Source organism: Psammomys obesus, unplaced genomic scaffold (genome assembly GCF_907164565.1).
Source record: "Psammomys obesus unplaced genomic scaffold, mPsaObe1.curated_primary_1811, whole genome shotgun sequence".
Classification (NCBI taxonomy): domain Eukaryota; kingdom Metazoa; phylum Chordata; class Mammalia; order Rodentia; family Muridae; genus Psammomys; species Psammomys obesus.
The window spans coordinates 8,081,891-8,104,389 of NW_026596143.1; the positions used below are offsets into that span (position 1 = coordinate 8,081,891).

Here is a 22,499-nt window from a genome sequence, read left to right on the forward strand (position 1 = left end):
AAATAGTCAGTGTCCAATGGTTGGCTGACTGCTACAAAACCAAGAAGATGTGATATTCCAGGTTAAAGACCAAAAGAAAGGCAGGGCTCGGATTTCAGTTCAGAAACTGTCTGGGAGGACAATTCTCTATCACTTCTAGTAAGGTCAGCCATTTTTTTTGTTGTTGTTGTTTTGTTTTGTTTTTTTTCTTTCTTTCTTGCTAGGTCTATAACTGATTGAATGAGGACTATTCATGTTCAAATGTTCCACGTACTGTACTAAGTCTCCAGATTTAAAAGTTTCTGTTATCACCAACACTTTCATACATATGTCTAGAATAAAGACAAACCAGACAGCTGGCAATACATGGCCAAGTCAAGTAGACACATAAAATTGCTCCTCATGGATATATATGGACTTTGAAATGTTTTATAAAGAGTAGTCATTCATCTCTTGGTCAGTTGTTGACCATAATTCAGTGTCTTTAGGTAATTTACTGATTGAACAAAACTTTTCCCCTGGACACTGACAGTGTGTAGGTTTAATAACAAATGGGCAGTTTACTGACCACTAAGTTTGCATTTTACTGTAATGAAAATAAAATAGCCATAAAAATGCTGAGGCTCATACTGTACTTGGCTTTTGAGGAAGGTGCTCTGTTCAATCCCTCATAAACTGAAAATTCCAGACTAGCTTTCCCCCGACAACCAGTCTTCATTCTACTAAGGAATATCTCTGTTTTCAACATCTTTTGCCATTATATATGTGTAATAGCATATCTGAAATATGTTTAGGACTGTAAGGACTATCGCCGTCAATAAAAATGAGGACATGGGTAGCCTTAGAAGAGAATGAACTGAATCTGCAATCTACATATCAGTGGGAAATGCTGGGCTAGTCAGAACAGCAGGATCTATTTTGTCTTTCTAGACAGAGAATGGAGACCACTGTTGACAGAATGACTACCATTTTCTCATCTTTGTGGGAAACAGTGGCCAGCAGCCCAGATAAACGATCTTGTAGTACTCTTTGATACTTTCAGGTGCTCGTGGAGAAATAGCTATTCACTGAGTGTTGCACCAAGGAAGGCTGGCTTTGATTAAAACAGCATCTGGCAACAGCTTTGCAAAACAGCAACCTTGTTGAAGGATCTAGGTCATGTTGCAATGTGGGAATTTCCTTTATACTAATTTTTTTCCCCTATGTGCCAAACATAATCCTATGGAGCCTTCTTTTGGAGGTTTGACAAGGACATTGTTCAGCTCTTGGATGACCTTCAATGATTTGATTTTTTAGCCTTCAGCAAAGTATCTGAATCTCCTCTATTGTCCTAAGGGCTCTTTTTCTCCTCCAGATGGAGCTGCCAGCTCTGAAAAATAACTTTAATATTTGGGTATGATTGTCGCTTGGTCACTTGTGGCTGAATCACAGAACCTTAGAGCGATGTTCTCATAGACCGTTACACCTAAATGCTCTCAACAAGAAAATAAACGCCTCACGACTGGTGAGAGTGAGAGTGGAATAGAAGTGAATCCAAAGATCCAAACTACAATCATAAACTGGGCGTCCAATCCCTTTATGGTTGAAAATTGCCATTTAAGGGAAGAAAGATCATTATGGGCATGATTGGCCAAAAAGGGGGATTTGGGTGGCCATGCTTTCTTAAAGGAGGACTTGTGTGGCCATGCTTTCTGAGTTTAAACAGACTCTTGGAGCTGTCTGACCACCCTGCTTTCATCTTCTCAATGTATCTTCTGTGTTTTGAGAATCATAGCCAATATTAGGTAACCTGTGTTTGCCCCGTGGACAGTAACAGAAAGATTACCTGGTGGCTGTTTAGATTGATCCTATGGTATGGGAGCCACCTTCTCTGTGGCTTTTTATTCTGATGAAAAAGAAAAGGGAGGGCTTTGACTTGAGAAGATTAAATGGATCTGCTTCAGGAAAAGGGATTAGCCTCTAGATGTGTGGTGTGACTAAAGCCAGAGAAATGCCATCAGGGACTTAAAGAAAGAGGAAATCTTCCAGGCAATCCTACCTGCCAACTAATCTGTCCTTCTTGTGAAGATGGAGCATAGGTCACTTCAATATTGACAGCTTGGAAAAGGACAGTTGGGTTAAATGGCTGTTTGTTTACATTTCTGATAGTCACATTGATAAGAAAAGTTTGAATGGTTACTTTGGAAGCCATGTCAAAGATAATGACATCCTTACAATAGTGATTCAAACAAGTATTCCCAAACCCCAGCTAATAATATAACCACTTTGTTTATTTTGCTATCCACTTACATGACCTAGAGGAAATGCCTGAAGAGGTGAAGCTATAATCTCATGAAAATAATGGTTGCTTTGTTAAGAATTTTCTCTGGCCTCATTGTTATCTATTACAGCAATTACCAGCTCTTCTCTGTATTTCTTAGGGCACCAAATAAGACACATTTTATTCTAGAATAGGTCAGTCCATCTGAAATAACATTTTATCCTCCTTTTTGCGCCAGTGATTTATATGGACTACCTATTTTTCATATAAAATTATAATAGACAAGTGTCTCTTTGCCAACACCAAACTTATCTGCTTCTCTATGCAGGCAAAGATTTACGAATGACACTGAAATTACACTTGTTAGCAAAGTTTAAATTTCAGAACAGTGTTCACTGCATAGCTACTTAGTTCCAGCAGGAAGTCTATGTAGCAAAAAATATTAAAATGGCATCACCAAGATAACATCCTAGAGTAAATTATTCTTTGGCGGACGTAAAGTATCCTGTGGCTTGCGCATTCTTTCCAAGTGGTTTGAAAATTGAAAAAAAAAAAAAAAAAAAAAACAAAAAAACAACAACCCCCCCCCCATTCCATGTATAGCCCAGGGGCTAGATCTTCATAGTGGAATGCTTGCCTTGCATGCATGCTTGAGTCCCTGGATTCCATCTCCTTTACAAAACAAACAAACAAACAAACAAACAAAACAACAACTTTAATGGTGCTGACTAGGTGTTCCTACTGAAAAAAGACTTTGTAGTTTGCTTTCCTGCCTAAGATACAATTGATTAATTCACAGGTGCCTTTGTGCAAATTGCATATCAAATGTGAATGTAATGTTGCAGATACATAGGAGTCATAAGGATACAGATCTGGGCACACAGGCAGTCATAAGGCAGGCTAATACAACATCCCTCATACCCAGTAAACATTCTCCCATTGTGGGACACCCCATTAAAAGATTAGTACATAGCAACCTTTCAGGAAACAGTGGAACTCCAGGCTCATTTCCATTGTGCTTAACTTAAAATACAGCACAGACATTGTAATCCTCATGTGTCATTAATGGAAGTATTCCTTTCATCTCTACAAAGATGAACAGATGAACCTTTTTTTTTTTTTTAACGAAGAAAACTTCCACTTGTGTGCCATATCCTGGTAGAACTGAGCATAAAAGGGATTTAAAAAAAGAGTCAATAAATGACCATAGATAGAACTTTTCCTTTATTATCTATCCATTATACGCTTTTGTATTTTGCCATTTTTGCTAGGTAAAAAAAAAAAAAAAAAAGATGTTGGATTGTTATAGAGTATAATTCCCTTACCAAATAATGAAAGACCTTCATCCACTGGACAACAGTTGATGTGTGCTTTTAAAAGTACCTCCTTTTCTTACACACTAATTCTGAAACATTTAAAATGTTTTTTGTCACCAGGACATTCTCTATTGGAAACCTCCCTTTCTTTATTTCCCCATGGATCTATGCTGCCTGTAACCTATCCTGACAGGGTAGGTCATCTGAGAATTGCTTTCTCGGATCCTTTTCTCTCCTTCTATGTACTTTCTCTTGTTCCTATCCACTTTCCCCAAGCAAGCTGGGATGCCTTTCCTCCCTCTATTAACATATCTGTCATGAAATTAGGCAGGACATGCCACGGGGTACTTTAGCAAGAACATATGGACCTTTGTTTGCCTTGTACTCATCTTGTTAAATTTGTTCATGAGAATAACCAAAATAAAACCTGAAATATAAAGAGAACAGATGGAGAAAATAATTTGGGACAGCTATAGAAGAGGATATCTGTATTTATTACAGACCAGGTTACTTACAGGAAAATGACAAAACAAGAAAATATAACGGTATCAAACAAACAGAAAAACTAAAGGAATGAAAACAGGCCCATTGTTAAAAATCATGAGGCTGGTTAACTGATATTCTCTGCAAGAAGTTTATTAGGAGGGTATGGAGGAAGGGGGAAGCAGAAAAGGGAAGGGGAAAGGGGGTACCCCATGAGAGAGAGGAAGAGAGAGAGAGAGAGAGAAAAAAAAGAGTGTAAGAGTGAGAGAGAGTAAAAGTGTAAGAGAGAGAAAGAGAGAGTGTAAGAGAGAGACCACGTGTCAGGGTTAGCCCTTTAAGGGGTAAGGTAACCATGCCTTCCAGGTGTGGCCACCTGGCTGGCAACACATGACATCATAGGTTTCTGGGTAAGCCAGGAGCAGGTTGTGTTCCAAAACACTAACACCCATCACAGTGCAAAACAAAGAAATACAATCCTGCCAAAGTTTTAGAATGTTCTTATGGAGGTACAATGTTTGTCATAGAACCCAGGAGTTGATTTATCTAAATCCCCTGAAAAGAAAAAACTTTTGCATCTGGCATTCCCAACAGGTACTTCAGTCAGGACAGTGACTTTGAACTTGAGATTGTGGATGGGTCTAAAGGAGCAGCTACCTGAGTTGAGGCACACAGGAGGGAACCGGATGTTGGCATCTGGAAGCTAAAGACCCTTCCATGGTGCTCTGTGATTATGAGTTAAAACTGGTCATTCTCTTTTCAAATGACTAGAAATGGGCATGAATAAAAGCAGACACACACACACACACACACACACACACACACACACACTTAAACATTACCCACAGCTAAAGGACAGGTTAAAGAATCCAGGCACTTTGGTCGGATAGCTGGAGGTCTAATTATGATTGAATTTCATAAACAGAACTATCCTGAGCCAAGTTCTTGAGATTTTCTTATGCTTAAATGTGGTCATCTATAAACAAAAATTAATATATCATTAGGTGTCCTTTAAAGAAGATGCAGCTCTGGGCAGGCGTACACTACCCATATTAAGCACTCCATTAATATTTAAAGTATATATAAAAACTGCACCCTGTTTTCATCGTTTTTAATAAAGAGATTCTTTCGGAAGAATATATATTACTTATATAGACATATATTACTTAAGAATATATATATCCCCTATCAGTGGACATGGGGAGGGGCATGCATGAAGAAAGGAGAGGGAGGGTGGGATCGGGAGGGAAGGGGGAGGGGCTTATGGGGGGATACAAAATGAATAAAGTGTAATTAATAATAATAATAATAAAGAATATATATTACTTTCTGTGTTCTTTAAAAATATTAATAGGGTGGCATTTAAAGTATTTCATTTAAATATTTCCTAATGCTTTGGCATAGTACGTTTCTAATAAAATGTAATGTACTTGTCGTCAAACTATATGAGAGGACACACATAGATTCTTTATTTAAACTATTTCTGAGACGTAGTTGGAGGAATACTATCAGTTTTGAAAAGTCAGCGTTTAGGAGAACCTGTGTAGTTTGTGAATATCCTCAGAATTCCCCCTCTTTGACATATCTGGTAAGCCACTAAACAAATGTCTCTTAACTTGGCCTGAGGATATGATCCTGGCAGGAGATGGGCCAGGTGACTGGCTCTAAATCTAGCTTTATCATTTTTTCATTAAATTTTTATTTTTAATATTGATTACAGTTTATTAACTTTATATCACAGCTGTATACCACTTAATTATTGCCTCCCAATCCCACCCTGCCTCCCTTATCTTCCCCCTACTCTTTTCCAAGTCCACTGATAGGGGAGGACCTACTCCCCTTTCATCTGACCCTAGTTTATCAGGTATCTTCAGGCCTGGCTGTACAGTTCTCCTCTGCGGCCTAGCATGGCTGTTCCTCCCTCAAGTGGGGGGGAGGAGGTCAAAGAGCCAGCCATTGAGTTCATGTCAGAAATAGTCCCTGTTCCCCTTACTAGGGCACCAACTTGGATACTGAGCTAACATGGGCTACATCTGAACAGGGGTTCTAGGTTATATCCATACATGGTCCTTGTGCCCAAATAAATTTTGTCCTTGTGGAGCTCCTGTCCTTTCTCCCTTCTTTCATATGATTCCCTGCACTCTGCCTAAGGTTTGGTTATGAGTCTCAGTATCTTCTTTGATACACTGCTAGATAGAGACTTTCAGAGGCCCTCAGTGCTAGACTCCTGTCCTGTTACTTGTTTTCTCCTACATTCAATATCCATACCATTTGTCTTTCTAAGTGAGCGTTGATTATCTTTCCCAGGGTCCTCTTTTTTCTTTATCTTCTTTAGGTATACAGATTTTAATATGTTTATCCTATCTTATAGGTCTAGTACCCACTTATAAGTGAGTATATACCATGTTTGTCTTTCTCCTTCTGTATACCTCACTCAGAATAATCTCTTCTAGATCTTACCATTTGCCTGGAAATTTCATGATTTCCTTGTTTTTAATTGCTGAGTAGTATTCCATTGTGTAAAAGTACCACAATGTCTGTATCCATTCCTCCTTTGATGGACATCTGGGTTGTTTCCAGGTTCTGGCTAGTATGAATAAAGCTGCTACAAACATGGTTGAGCAAATGTCCTTGTTGTATACTTGCAGCTCTATCATTTTATGGTGTTGACAATAGTTAAGCATGCTCAGGAGGAGGGCTCAGGAGAGAAAGAAGGCACACTTCCTGCCTAGCTGACCCATAGGTAAGAATGAAAGTCCTCCACCATGCCAGGAGATGGATGCCCTCATATGCTGAATCATAGAAAGCAACTGTTTTCTAATGATTTGACAGCAAAGAAACTGTATAAAGCAATTTCAGATTTGTCAACATAAACCCGAAACTCCTTTGTTATGGAAGGAGGGGACAAATCAATCATCCATCACTCCCGAGGCTATTTGAGCCTGAACTCTCTGTTGTGTCCCCGTCTCCAGATGTTCCAAAGCCTCTCTGGTACCACATGGCAATGCCAATTATTAGCATTCATGATGTTTTTTTAAAATGTATATTCACTTTTTATGGATAATAAAAAGAGCTTTCAGCAGCAGCTGATAACCATGGCTCTTTGCTATTAGGGAAGTTTCTAGCACCTAGACTTGTCAAAAAAAAATATTATTTCTCTGAATTACAGACTCTACCCTCTCAGCATAATCAGTTCAAGATTCAACCGCACAAAACTCTTGGTTAAGAAATATTCATCTGGACTGAAGAAAGATTTAATAACTGAGCTCATAGACTTGGTGGGCTGGGAAGGAAATGCCAAGAACCCAGTGGCAGAGGTGATTTAAAACTGAGCAATCTACTCTACAAAATTCAGTGGCCTCTGGGGTGTGCGGAACAAAGTGAATTAAGAGAGGCAGAGGACACCTCGTAACTTGGTTCTACCCTCTCTCCTTAAACTGTGTATTAAAAACACATGTGTCATCAAGAGAACTGGGCACAGTGACCCATGAACTGAAGATGCCAATTATCATGACTAGCTTTCTTCATCCTAGTCTCTCCCTTTTCCCAGGATGATGATGCCATTAACGAAAATGAGATGCCTATAGTCTCAGGTGTCCACTGTACAAGAATGTTAGTGTTAGATTGATTGGAAAATTACCAACATCACTTAGAAAAATGCAATAGATAGTAAATATCCCTGAGCGAGGAGTCAAGATTCTATTTTATTGGTTCAGATGATTAGTTATCTAGCTGTGACCGTGGCCAAGAACTGTGATATTGCATACAGTGATATATAAGTTCTATAGAAGCTCTGAAATTTGAAATCATTATAATTATTTTTTGTTGTTGTAAGGTGAAATTTTATTTTTATTTTTTTTATATTAATCACAGGTTATTTACTTTGTATCCCAGCTGTAGGCCCCCTCCCTTATTCCCTCCCAATCCTCATCTCCTCCCTGCCCCTTTCAAAGTCCACTGATAGGGCTGGTATCCAGAATATATAAAGAACTAAAGAAGTTAAAAGGCAATAAATCAAGCAATACAATTAAAAAATGGGGTATGGAGTTAAACAGAGAATTTTCTGTAGAAGAATATAGAATGGCAGAGAACTACTTAAAGAGATGCTCAAAGTCTTTAGCCGTCAAAGAGATGCAAATCAAAACAACTCTGAGATTTCACCTTACACCCATCAGAATGACTAAGATAAAATACTCAAGTGTCAACACATGCTGGAGAGGTTGTGGAGAAAGGGGAACCCTACTCCATTGCTGGGAGAAATGTAAACTTGTACAACCACTTTGGAAATCAATCTGGTGTTTTCTGAGACAATTAGGAATAGCGCTTCCTTGAGATCCAGCTATACCACTCCTAGGCATGTATCCAAAAGATGCTCAAGTACACAACAAGAACATTTGCTCAACCATGTTTGTAGCAGCTTTATTCGTAATAGTCAGAACCTGAAAACAACCCAAATGTCCATCAACAGAGGAATGAATACAGAAATTGTGGTACTTTTACACAATGGATACTACGTAGCAATTCAAAACAAGGAAATCATTAAAATTTTAAATCTTTGATATTGATCTCATATACATGGGAGTAAGACACCATTGAAAATTTAGAATTCAGGGTTTTCATGTTATTTTGAGACGTTTACCTGCCCAATTGTATCATACATAAAGTAAACCATTTAAGAGGCAATTACATGAAGTATGGGGCAGCTTTTACTGAAAAATAAATTGACCTATCCAGTGAAAGAGGACACTAGACTCACTTGGGACCACATTATGTAATTCAGTTTTCTTACTACTCCCCCACCCACCCATAATTAGGAAGCTACCATGATGGAATTGGCCTTTTTCCTGCTTGTGATGTTACTAAAATGCAAGACTTAGCACTAAGTCAGTCCTCAGATGTTTCCAGAGCACTTATTCTATTCAGTTCCCGTTCTTGGTGATAAACTAGGGGAAACTGGCAGCCTGGTCTGTCATAGTAAGTGAATATGTAGCTAACATAAGGACTGGAGTATCTTCAGGAACAAGATGGACTGGCCTTGGTGGACCAGGCTTATAATTTCACTGATAAGGAAACTGAGGCAGAAGGATAACTCAGAAAAATCACAGAAGGTAAAGGGAGGGATTAAGGAAGGAAGGATGTTTGATTTGGGCTCTTCAGATTACAGATCATCTTGAAGTTCTTTGTGAGCCAGGTTCTATCACCTACACATCATGTTAGTTATATTTTCTAAGTAGTTGATAAGTCATTAGAGCCTTCTACAACCATCCATTCCATTCCAGACTTAGCCTTTCCAACAACTAAAGGCAACTACCCTAAACCTAGATTTAGGCTGAGAGGGCTAGACAGTATTTCTTTTCTCTAACTTTACTGAGGTGAAGTTCAGAGTTAGAAGTTGTTTGTATCTACACTAAGTGGCCTGAATGCTTGCTTCCTGAGTACTTGTGAAATACTAGCTAATTAGCATACTCAACACCTCACAGAAGATCTGCTCTCTGAGAAGATTTCAAGTGCACAGTATAGTATCCACTGTAGTCCCAATGCTCCATAGTTCTTTCCAAACTTCCTGATCTAACTGCAGTGAAACTTTGTGTGCATCCGTCTGTTCCTCTAGCCCTTGACTCCCCACTGGGACCAGCAGCAACAATTTACTCTATGGTTCTGAGTTTAGTATTTTTGGATTCCATATGGAAAGCAGACCAGGCAGTATTTGTCTTCCTGTGCTGGCTTATTTCACTTAACATAGGGCCCCCAAAGTCCTTACATGTCATTGTAAATGACAGGAACTCTTCTGCAAGGTTTGAACGATGGTCGGTCATGTATTTATATGACATACTATGTATATATGTGTATGTCCGTACATTACATTTCACCAGCTGTCTACTACATTTTCTGTATCCATCTATTAGTGTGCATTGAAGTTGTTTCTGTATCTTTGTTATTGTGAACAATTCTGAAATTAACGTGGGATTACATTTAATTATCTATACAATATGCTAATTTTGCTAGGATGCTGATAAATGCTTAAAATATCTGTATATCACTTAAATGATCGTTTTCTCTGGACATTTTGTTCCATTTTGGGTGTTTTGGTTGATTGACCTTTTGCAGTGATGAGGATAGCATGCAAGGCAGTTTGCATGCTAGCCCAGTCCTCCTCCTCTGAATTCTATGTCAGCCTGTGTGCACTTTTGAGTGTGTGCAGACATTCATTGCAGACAAATGCAATGGAAGCACAGCACAGCATCTCTGGGCTAGAACGGGGAGTTCAGTGTGGACCTTCCCTGAGAACAGAGCTGGAAAGCTGCGCTTTGCCGTGTTGAAACCAGCTGTGAGGCGAGAGGTTTGCAAAAATTCTGGAAAGGCTTTGTAGCAGCCCCAAGGTGAGGACCATCACAAAAACAAACCACAGCACAGACTCAGTGGGAATGGAGGGAGTGTTGTGGAAGTTAGTGCGTCTCCAAATGAGCGAAGTCATGGACCACCTGGCTTTCTGTTCCTGGCTTAGTTTGGTGAATACAGTGATCTTCTGGTCCATCTATTGCTGCAAGGAGCAAAATTTTATCTTTTCAATGGCTGAATCATATTTTATTGTACATGAATACCACAAAATAGTCAGCCGGGCTGTGGGGAGCAGGTAGCTGCATAGATGGTTTACATATACCATGTCATTGCTAGAGAAGAAGAAAAGGCTCTGATGTTAAAGTGGCAATGGTCAGGAAAAAAAAAGGTGCTGTTTCAAAATAGCTAAAAGAGAATATTTTAAATCTTCTCACATCAAAGAAATAATAAATTCACTAGGTTAATAGACATCCTGATTACCCTGCATAAGGCAAGGCCATATTGAAACCACATTATACCACATAATTAAGTACAGTTATATATCAGTAAAATACAAAACTTATGTTGACATGAAGTCTAGAGACTTGTCTTAGATACAGTATTTGGAAAAGGGAAAGGGACGAAATTGCATCTGCTAAATGAACAGTAATCGTGAGCTATAGCAGAGGGCGATGCTGGAGCCATTGCCATCAGGTATGACATGCATGAGCTGTCTGTGGCAATGGCTTCTGTCTTCACCTAAATCATCATGGGATCTTGGATAACTTTTAGGTGAAAGATACCAATGGATCTGTTTTTCACTTTATTGAAGTGCAGTGGTCAGTCTGGTGAGCGTTTTGTTTATTTGTTTGTTTGTTTGTTTGTTTTGCCACTTATTCCCAGAATTTTAATAATCAACCAGACTTCTCTGGGAAGTTGGTGATTCTCTAAGAAAAATCAGTCAGACGATCCTAGGTGGTTTTGTTCTTGGTGGGTGCATTTACTGGACACGTACAGATGGTAATTCAAAGGGGTGGCAGATCTCATGATGCCAATGGGCTGTAAAGAAAAAGGAAGGCTCTGAGCCATCTTGTCACAGCTGAATATATGACATTTGCTGGGTCCCCTTCCACCGACTTATCTGGAAAGCACAGAGATTGACTCAGACATGTACATACATACACACAGGTGCACATGCATGCATACACACACACACACACAACCACACACACACACACACAACCACACACTATGAAGAACTTTGTCTCCCACTCTTCTGTTCTACATTTTGCTCGTTAGACAGACTCGCAGTGCACACAAATTCTGGTAGCCATATTTCTGAACGTTTGAACACCAGGAGACCAGAATCCTCCTTAACTGTCAAGTCATTGTCAGCCTGATGGTCAGGCACCATGGTATGTCCAAGGTAAAGCAGGACTCCTGTTTGTCTAATCATCTCTAGTGCCAACACAAGCTGCCAGGAAGGCTCTGGGACTTCCAGCAGCCGTGGTAGCATTCAGAGGGCATAAAACTGGCTGGTAATTATCTCTAGCTATAGGGAAAGAGGTAATGCATGAGTAAATGAGACACACTGATGATCAATAACTCCAGCCTCTTTTTTCTCCATCTGCAAATAAAAAGCAACTTTTAATCAGCCCCTGAGTGATTTGTTTCATTTTGCATTTGTGTGTATGCGTTGGTGCTATGCTTGGGTATGTGTATATGAGTGTGTGTGTGTAGACTAAAATTAAACCAAGTATCTTTTTGGGTCACTCCTCCATTCATTGAGGCAGGGTCTTTCACTTGAACCTGAAGCTCATCCATTTGGCTAATCTCTCTCTCCAGGTTGCTCCAGGATCCCCTCCCACATGTTGGGATTGCAGGTGGGCCACCATGCCCACTCAGCCTATATGTAGTGCAGGGGATCCAAACGTAGGACCTCACACCCATTTGGTGTGACTGGCCCACTGAATCATCTTCCCTGGCCTCCCCATATGATTCTTGCTGTAAATCTACCATTGCAGGGTTACCTAGACTCCATAAACACATTGCTTTCTGGCACGATGCATCTAGAGAGCTATAAATGACAGGGGTAAAAGGCTTTAAAATGTATAATATCTAAACATATAAAATCATTAGTTATTTTTAATCTTATTTTATTTTATTGACTGTAAAATAAAACAGACTATCCAAACTGAGGAGGGTGATGTGTGCTAATGAAGTAATCAACACAGATGTCATGATTTGCATCTCTGAGACAGGAGGCTTTTCTGGGAGACTGTAGTGAGAAGGGGTACCCCAAAGAGAGGCCATACCATGAACCAAAGCCTAAAATGGAGCTGGACAATTGATAGATTTATCCTATAGTTACATGAGTTTAGTTGAGGATTTCTAGAAATGAATTCATATTTCTAGAAATGAATTAATATTCATGAATTCATGTGGTGGGACCATGAAAGCAGAGCAGTTGGCTATGGTCAGAGGCAGCAGAGGATCAGTGTTAAATATTGTTTGCTGAGGTTAGAAATTGTTGAAACAAATAAGGAAACAGCAGGAGTATGGGGGAAAAAGAAAGGCAATTATTCCACATTGTGGTCAACTACTGAACAAGGTGAGTTTGAAAAAATGTGTAATTTACAACGAAAGCATTAATATGCATATTTTGGGGACAGAAAAGCTTTCAAATAATACAGTCTGCAAAGAAGGAAACGAAAGTTGTCTTTGGAAAACAAAATGAAATAAAAGAAGTTTAAGCGTTGAGTATGATGACATGCTTGGATTGCAGTCAGGGAAAGAGCTGCTGTTTAGGGCACTGTGTACTTTAGTGATCCTTTAAGTCTTAAGAGGCCATGCAGACACTAGGAGCAAACACATCTAGTCAGCGTTTGACACTGAAGAGCACAGGTGTCATAGAGTCCCAGTCCACAGCATCTGAAGAGTCATGAGGTTGGAGACAGAGTCCATCTGTCCAAGAGTGCTGCCACCACCTCAAGCTGCTCTCTCAAGTGTCCAGCACATGGGTTGCATGAGGTTGGCCACATTTGGTTTCTAGTAGAGGTTAGGTGCCAGTATGTAGCTTTATAAATAGCTCTCAGGAACAATGGATTCCATGGGAATGCTTTGGGGACTAAATGGGAGAGAAAGAAGCAAGGACTAAAGTAGAAGAGAATGAATTGTCACCAAAAGTACAAAGTAAAATGTTCTCTCCTTTCCCTCTCCCTCTTCCTGTCCTCCATTCCTCTCCTTTTCACACACATATACTGGTGGGGGCTTGAGGGTCACAAAGCAGTATTTCTATTGCAGTAAATAACAACAAAGGCAGAAAGCAGAACAATGAGGCATGAATTGTCTACATGACTGGAAATTTTCTATATTTTCATGCTACCACATATATAAGCATATGTATATTTAATATCAAATATATAAAAATCAAAGAAAAACCTAAACATCATATCTAGCTTAACATTAATAGTGTTTTTTTCTCTGCGGTGAATTCTTTTTTCCCCTTTGAACCTGTTTGGACTGCTTAGTATGTAAACAGCAAACGTGGTTTTCTAGTATACACTTCTAAATTAGGCAGAGTTACAATTACTTATCATGAATTCCCTTCCATCCCCTTGACCTCCCAGCGCTTAAGGCAGACCTTGGGAAGTGGCTGTGATTTTGCCAAACTACTGCTTAGCTGCTACTGGTTACAAAGGGCACTATTTCAATGCTTGTCAAGTAGAAAACCAACTCTCCCAGACACATCTCTATGCTGCCACCTCACAGCCCCTTAGGGAAGCAAAGACTAGCTGGAGTTGACCACACACACCCCCTGATTTCTTGCCAGGAAGTAGTAGAAATCACAAAAACACAAACCCCAATTAATCAGGACCTCTTGGAGTGGGGCCCAGGCATGGGTGTTTATTTTAAAAGCTCCCCAGGTGATTCTAATGTGCAGCCAGCATTAAGAACCATGGCCCGAATGGATTAATTTACTAGGGGGGCATTTGAATACGGCCTTTGGAGAGGGGAAAATTAAAGTAGAGAGGATTTGGTTGACCAAGGCCAAGTTGTTTCATGGCCTTGAGCTTTGTGAGAGAATGATTATGCAAACATAATGAAACAACATTGTGGAGTGGGCCAAGCCTTCAAAGTTAGAGAGGCCGGTAGATGGCCTTCCCTAGCGCATGCAGAAGGCTATATCTGATTCAGTGTTTTACTGAGGAAAATGCTGTGCCCTGGCAGCTTCCTTTCAAGGTATTCTTATTTTGCAAAATACAGCAAAACCCAATTTTGATGCTAATGCCAGAGGACTAATGTATTTGGGCTCCAGAGCTTTCCAGCTTTTTCTACAAGGTGCCCATTGATATGGAAGACATCCTGTCTGGTAGAACAGAGGCCCTTTGAGGCAGTAGGAAACCATTATGAGTGGCTTTTGTTCCCATATCACCAGTTGCCCTCCTGAAAGACTAACAATAGGTTAATGGAGGCAAAGCATCCCTAGATGATTTCTAGATCCCATTCTTCTTCTTCTTCATATCAAGAAAGTAAACTCTGTCTCATTTTGGTCTCATAGAGCAGATACACTAGTTTAACTCTTATTCAAATACCCACTAAATCAGTGAAGTTCCTGACCTGGCATTGTGACATGTCTCTAAGCAGTCATACAATAAACACCATGAACTAATGGGCTCATAACCATCTTTGTATATTGAAATTATTTCACCAGCCACCATTTATTGCAGTTATTAAGCTAAGCTTGTGCCAACCCTGTGTGGTCCTGTATATATCCTGCTTAAATCTGAGGACCAAACTTTGAGGACATTTCTATGCCTGGTTTACTGTCAAAGGTTGAAGTCAGACAGACAGAATATAGAACCCTTAAAGATTGAGTTCAGTTCAGACCCTGAGTCTACCTTATTTGTACCAATAACCTTGGCACCAGAGCTGGATTGGAGGGAAAAGCAGAGTTCCTGCCTTGTGTGCACTTGTGGCAGTGTCTTTGCCTCCAGACCTTAATCCTTGGCCTCTCAAGCACAGCCATTCTTATTTCAGAGCTATTCCCATCAGAATTCTTCCGTCCCACTTTTCTCACAGCTTGGTTATATTCGAAGATGAGCTTTTCTGAGGCTCCATCTTGTATCTCACCTGTTTTTAAGGGCATTTCATTGTGTTCCCTGGTTTAATCTCCATTCCCATTGTAAAGAAGAAAAACCGTACCATTGAGCCTAGCTAGAGTTCTAAACAGGGGTCTCCTCTTGTGGCTCTACCGATGCATCAGTTTCAGGAATCTTAGCCCTGGTCTGCCAGCCTCTTGGTGTCTGTGCTGAATGCTTTCAGATGCCTTGCAGTAAGCAAAACGGAAGCCCAGCTGAACTCACCAAAGTTATTGCCTTTTAATTCTTGAGAGCAGTAGCATCTGGACTTCCCCAGCTGCCACCTGCTCTTGAGGAAATGTGTCGAATCTGTGCAGTGAGGGACATGCAAGTGTTCTTGGAAACTTGAATGAAAATCCTGCGTGAGCATGCCAATATAAATAATATACTGTCTTCCCAGAAATTGTTCATTTTGAAGACAATATCTGCTGCTGTCTCACTCTCCCCCACTATTAAATGATTCATATACAGAAGTACGGTTTGCACCCAGCTTGTAAAATCTACTTCCATAATAGGTCAAGCAGCTAAACAGACAAAGCACATTTCAGTAAGTACTTTAAGAACTCTACAAGATCGATATAAAATTCAGAAGTGGGTTTAGTTAGTAGAAATTCCTAGGCAAACTTGGACCACAGTCACCAATCTGCTTAGGAGGGGTTACTGTACGGTCAGATAATATTTATGAAGTTCTAAAATGTGTAGCATGCTGGGTTTGAGTCCATTAAAACTGTAATCCACAATGAGGGCCTCACTCTGGGTGGCTCTTCTTGAGGCTCACTGAGAGCAAGTCTGGGGAAGGTAATCTCTCGCAGGCCCACTACTATGACTCTGTGATTGACCACCAATGACTTTGACCTGTATATTCTGACAATGTTCCCTCAAAGCCTAGAAGAGGACTATGAGAGGGCCAGACACCCTGGGAGTGCAGGAGGCTCTGCCAAGCGCTGAATCTAGCTAGCATCTTGATCTGGCATCTGAAAGTGCTCATGTCTGCCTTCTACAGTGTGGTGTTCAGCCTGAGGTGGAAGCAAGAACAGGAGGAAAGCGAGGGACCCTCGAAAAAACAAAGTCATGGGCACCAAAGTCAGTTTGAGAATCAGAATTATATTCCGGTGGAAGTCATGACCAGAGAACACTTGGTTAACACAGAGCCTTGGGGAGAACTGCCTCAGCTGACCCTAGCCTCTGAGGTCTGGGTGAATGCCTTTTCCTTCTACTTGCCCCATCCCACCAGCTTGCTGCATATACAATGACACCTTCACCGAGAGAGACAGCACACATTTCAACAGATTAGGGAGAGAGAAAACAAAAACCCAAATCCAAAATGCTCATACCACTATACCCATAGCCCCAGGGAATGGCTCAACAGGCAGTTTGGGAGTTTATATCTAGACCATGTTTAATGCAAACCAATGCAGGATCCCTTTAAATATTTATTCCCTGGTTCATTTTTCTGTCTTCATGTATAGTGAAATGGCATCTCTTACTTGAGCAGGCTGCTCACTGGACATTAAAAGGAGCAGGCAGCAAGCTCCCTGCACTTATTATGCAGATAAGAATCTAGCAGAAGCAACAGAAAAAAAATATGCTAGCAAACTGGAGAGAAAATATATTCTTAAAAAATCATTATATGGAAATATTTCAAAAAGAGGCAAATAAAAAATTAGGATGCAAAAAAAAAAAAAAAAAAAAAAGTGGGCCCCCTAATCCATATTGCCGGCAAATCAGAGAAAATGTATCATTTATAGAGGTCCATACAAAGTAATACAGGGAATATATCCGCTCCATGTAAATTTATTAAATGCAACTTTCTCTTTCTTTTTCTTTCTTTTAGATAAAAAACCTCTTCATGAAATAAAACCCCAAAGTAAGTTATTTTTCCTCTTGTGAATATAATTTATTCTTATATTTGCTGCCTTACTGTTGTATTTGTTCAGGAGCTGAGCAGGACTGAAGTCCTCTGACAGACCCAGGGCTTTGGGGGCCTTTCCTCATTGAGTTTGGAGTCGCATATCAGAGGTTTAAATCAAAAAGAAATATGCACACCCTTCCCCTCCCTCAAAGCAAAAGTAAATCTCTCTTCTTGATTCTTTCTGCCTATAAGTCCATTTCTCTGTAAATGTCAACTAGGATTCTTATTTCTGGAGAGATTTATAGCATTAAAATTAATAAATATTTGTCAGTACACACTTGCATGGAAAGTACCCTGTGGGCAAACGCCTGGCTCCTAGCCCTTCCAGGAAAAGGCAGGGAAGGAAGGGATCTGGAGAATGTAAATCCAGAGTCTCTCCTGCTTTGGCATCCATGGTAACAAAGTAGATTAGGAACCAGCCCTCCACAGTGAAACAAATTCAAGCTGAGTGTCAGTGTTGGTGTTGGCTTCACTTCCCTAGTTATAGACTTGCTTCCTGAAGAGGCCTTTGCATTATTTCTGTTTTGCATCCAGGGGATTTAGAAAAGGAAGCATGGCTTAAAGGGTTGGCAGCTGGGTATTTGATCATGTGATTCTTAGCTTTGATTGTGCTTACAATAACCTGGAGGCCTTTTTAAAGTTATGCTTCCAGACTGTACCTGGGGAATCAAAATTGGGAGTAGGGGTGGGGGCACAGATTAGAACCCAGAAATCTTTATGCTTTAGAACTCTCCTAAGGGATTCCATTATGCACTCAGGATGAGAACCATAGTTTTAGCATTTTGTGGATGGGAGAACAAACAGATCAGAGTCTTACAGTAGGATGGGAATTTATAAGCACATCCTACTTAGGAAAAAGAAAGTGAATTAGATTCCATGATGGTGGATACACCTAGAATCTACATGTTATTGTGTTTAAATTAGTACATGATTTTAGAAATAAGCAATGTGTACTAAGGGATCATAAGCTATGAGCAAAGAACCATATAGCCGGCATGAAAATCAGAAGTAGACAGCTGTCCAGCTGTTGTAGAATGTAAAGCTTGGGAAACCTGTCCATGTCTTGTTCCTTTCATTTTATATGCGATGAATGAATTTTGATCATTTAAATCTACATTAGAATTCAAAGCTCTTAAGAGGGTTAACAGCTTTTGTTAGTTAACTTCTTTGAGGAAATCAAGACCTTAGAGGATGGACAGAAGTAGTTACCCAGGGGTGGGCATCAAAGTGACACGAGAGGAAAATCCAGACACTTTCTTTCTGCTCCACTGTAATGCTGTGGGCCGCCAGCAGCATGGAGAGACCACTAGCTTGCAATCTGGGAATTCTACAAAACAGAATTTCCTCCGAGTCTTTAGCTGCTGCTGCCAGCTACTTGTAAAGGCACCATTGGTACCCCAGTAGCAGATTTCAGGTTTCAGGTATGCGTGCTCTTGAAGACAGAGATGGGAGGAACTCAGCACTGTATGTACGTATATTTGTGTATGCTGGCATGAGGGCACATGGTGAGGGGAAGAGAAACTTGTCCTTCAATAGGCAGCCCGTGCCTGCGTCCTGACTCTCACAGTGACAGCTGGGATGAGTGGACACTCAGCTTCCTCTTAGTCTCATATGCTTGCCATCCCCTCGTTTTCTGTAGCGTATGGCAAGATCGTGGGTGTCCATGTGGTGACCAACAGGAGGATTATTTAGAAATGCATATGTGTGTGTGTTAAAAATTAATTTCATGCTCAGTTTGGGAGTCTTGTGTGTTTCTAATTTGGATACATCTGTACTTTCAGCCATAAACCCCACAGCAGCTTTTTCTTGTCTGCAGGGACTTCTGAATTCATTTTTGCTTGGGGTTCTCGCTCCTAAGCACCACATTTAATCGCTGGATACTGCAACAGAATTGCTTAAACCGTTTTAATTTGTGATTTTCCTAAAAATAAAACCATACCAGAATCAATGTGGTTGCAAAAGCCCCCCAGAGGAATCCAGACAGGGTTCTGTGAGCTGCATGGTTAGAAGTGCATTACCCAAATTCAGGCGAGCTGTTCAGGAAAAGTGGGGCCGAGTTTAAGACTACATGAATCATTGCTGATGCAAAATCAAAGTCAATTATGAAGATAATTGAGAAACAACCTGCTCCTATATATAGCAGGACACATCGTCTTCCACAAGTCCTGGTAGGTAGACTACAACATTCAGAGGGAATATTCCACACAGTTCTGCAAAACAGACAGGCAAAGGAGCTAGCTTTGAGTTTCAGGGAGGCACAAAAGGAAAGCAAAGTCTTAAGATATGTGTTGGCAAATCATAATGACAAACTGGGGAAAATATGTGCACTGCATAGCTCATGAAAGCACTTATTGTAAATGAGATAATTTAATCAATTACGTTTCCTAATGTACTAAACCGAATGTTTCATTTTCTGCTTCTGCACATCTTAAATTATCTTCAGGTGCTTTATGAGATTTAATCATAGTTAATAGAAACTTCATTACCATCAAATGTGCTTTCAATAAATGTTGTGTAACAATGTCAGGAGGTGCAGTAAAATATAGTAGGTTCTGAATGGCAAGCACGAACCCCCCAGAGCCAGACTGAAAAATGGCTGCATTCTGACAATGAGACTCCTCGGAGGCTTGGAGAATGGGGCTGGCTGAATGGCTGTAAGCTCCGGAGGGGCGCCTGCATCGGTGATTTCACCTGAGAAGTGCGCTGACAGGACGCAGCGTCACTCTAGAAAATGGTTTTGTGTCTCGGTCTCTCTCCAGCACCCTTTCTCACAGCCAGTTTTTCTCACCTTGTAGAAATGAGTGCTTGGCTCGCGGGGGAGATGGCTCAGGGGTTAAGAACACTGCTACTCTCCCAGAGGACCTAGGTTCAGTTCCCAGCATCTATATGGTGGCTCACAACCACCTGTAATTCGAGTTCTAGGGACCCCAAGGCCATCTATGGCCTCTGTATGCACACGGTACACAGCCATACATGCAGGAAGACACTCACACATGTAAAATAAAAATAACTGAATCTAGAAGAAGAAAAAACCAAAGGAGGAGGAAGAGGAGAAAACTAATGTTTTCCATGGGTGAAATTAACAGTTCCAGGTGCCTCAGTGTCATCTTCAGTTGATTACCTCCAAATAACCTTAGTCCCAACTTCCAAAATTCAATATATCCTTCTCTGCCCCTGTCTCTAGTCCATCCCTCTTCTCTGTTTTGTTAACAGTTAACTGCTAAGTCAATGTTCTGAGGCAGAAATCTGGACTGGCTCTGTCTTCTTCACCCCCCTGTTTTCTTCTCTGTATCCAACAAAACAACCTCTGACTGCTTCTTTTATGCTGAAACACATCTCTGGCTCACTGGCTTCTTTTCATTTCTACTCAGTCATCTCCACCCATTCACTTATCAGTTACTTATGAGTCCTTATTGTGTGCTAAGGTTATGTACTGCTGAGTGGAAAATCTGCCCTAAGCACAAGACATCTTAGGCCTGTAAAGTTCACAGTTTTAGTTAAGACAGGTGGAATAAATATAAATGGCAGAAAATGGTGAAGTACTTGACAGTGGTGTGACTTGTTGTAAGGAGAAATAAATCAGAGTGAGGACCTTGAGCAGGCTTTGAGGGAAGTTTGCTCTTTTTTTTTTTTTTTTTGAATAAAATATTCAGAGGAAGACTAATAGAAGGAAGGGTTATACACAGGAAACTTAGAAGAAGAGCAGTAGTATTAGTTAAAGCTGCAGAAATGAGGTGAGAAGAAAACCCACATTGTGCTGCAGGCCATGATAAAGAATTTGACCTTGACTCTGAAGGAAGTGGGAAGCTATGGACGAATTTATTCAGGGTAACATGACCTAATATTTTCAAAGATAAACCACAACTTTCAATGTCAGGTATAAACCTATAGGGGGCAAGAGCAGAAGCAAGGAGATTACAATCCATTACAATGATCTATTACAACAGTAATCTGTTATTATGGCTGTACTCTTAGAATGACCCAGGTTCAAGATGATTGAGGTTAACGCTGGATGGGAAATGACAGTATCTGGAGGTGGGGGAATGGGAGACATATTTTGAATCCAAGGGTTTGATGATAGATTGATATGACCCAGAATTTGGGTGATTCCAAATTGGGGGCCATGCATAGGAAGGATGGAGTTGTCATTACTGATACTAGGAAAATGGTATATATAATTTTGGAAGAAGAGCCCAGAGTTCATTTTGAGAGTCCTGTCAAGCATCTAAATAGGAAGCTGAGTATTTGAGCCTGGAGGGCAGAGAAATGTCTTGGCTGGGGATACATAAGGCCAGCAGGTAAGTTGAGGTCAATGAATAAAGAATATGAATAGAGAAGGGCCAAGGATCAGGCCAGAAAAGAGAGCAATACTTAGACTTTAAGGAGGTCAGAGGCACTGCAGAGAAGAAAAACAAAACAAACATAACCATAGTAGTAAGAGAAGATGCAAAGGAAAAAAAAAAATGATCCCAGACTCCTGATACATAATATAAATACATAAAATCACGCATGTACTGATGACATAAAAGTAGAATCAAAACTGTCTGATGGACAAAGGGAACAAGTGGGAAGGAGGGAGAAAGAAGTGGGGTATCGGGGAGCTATAAATGTCAGTGTTAGGAGGGACAAAGTCAAGCTCTTTCCCTAGCAGAGATTTTCAGTCATCTTCCCTTACCTGGTCTGGTGTTGCCTGAAGTCAATTTGGCTGAGCTTTTCAGAACTTACTTCTCAGCAGATCTCCTCCCTGTTTTAGCCTCTTCAGGAGAGCTAGAATTCTCTGAAGCAAGCAGCATCTCTTGACCAGTTTAACTATCTGCTGTTTGGCTTCCTGGAACACACCACAGCCATACCCGTCAGCAAAGCAAAGTAATGAGTACCCATTGTCATTTGCCTTATATTTTCATTATTTGCACCTAAAAACTTTCCCTCCCCCTAGCTCTTATTGTGTTTAATTGATCTTCCCTCAATTTTCAGCCTCAACACTACTTCTGTAGTGTTCTGTACTCAGGGTTCCCTCCCCAGTCCATGCTGGAACTTTAACAGGCTTGATCTAAGCAGGTTTTGTGCAGGTAACCACAGCTACTGTGAGCTGA

At 40.5% G+C, this 22,499-nt stretch overlaps 1 protein-coding gene across 4 annotated transcripts in view; it reads left to right on the forward strand.

Moving 5' to 3' along the window:
• Nucleotides 1-22,499, forward strand: part of Unc5d (unc-5 netrin receptor D) — a 543,514-nt gene that overhangs the window by 440,357 nt on the left and 80,658 nt on the right. For 2 of the 4 annotated variants that reach the window (XM_055593498.1, XM_055593500.1), the window contains one exon: nucleotides 17,329-17,361. The exons of the other annotated variants lie outside the window; for them this stretch is intronic. In XM_055593498.1, coding sequence (XP_055449473.1) covers nucleotides 17,329-17,361 — 33 coding nt within the window. The remainder of the gene's footprint in view (nucleotides 1-17,328; nucleotides 17,362-22,499) is intronic. 4 annotated transcript variants of the gene reach the window in all.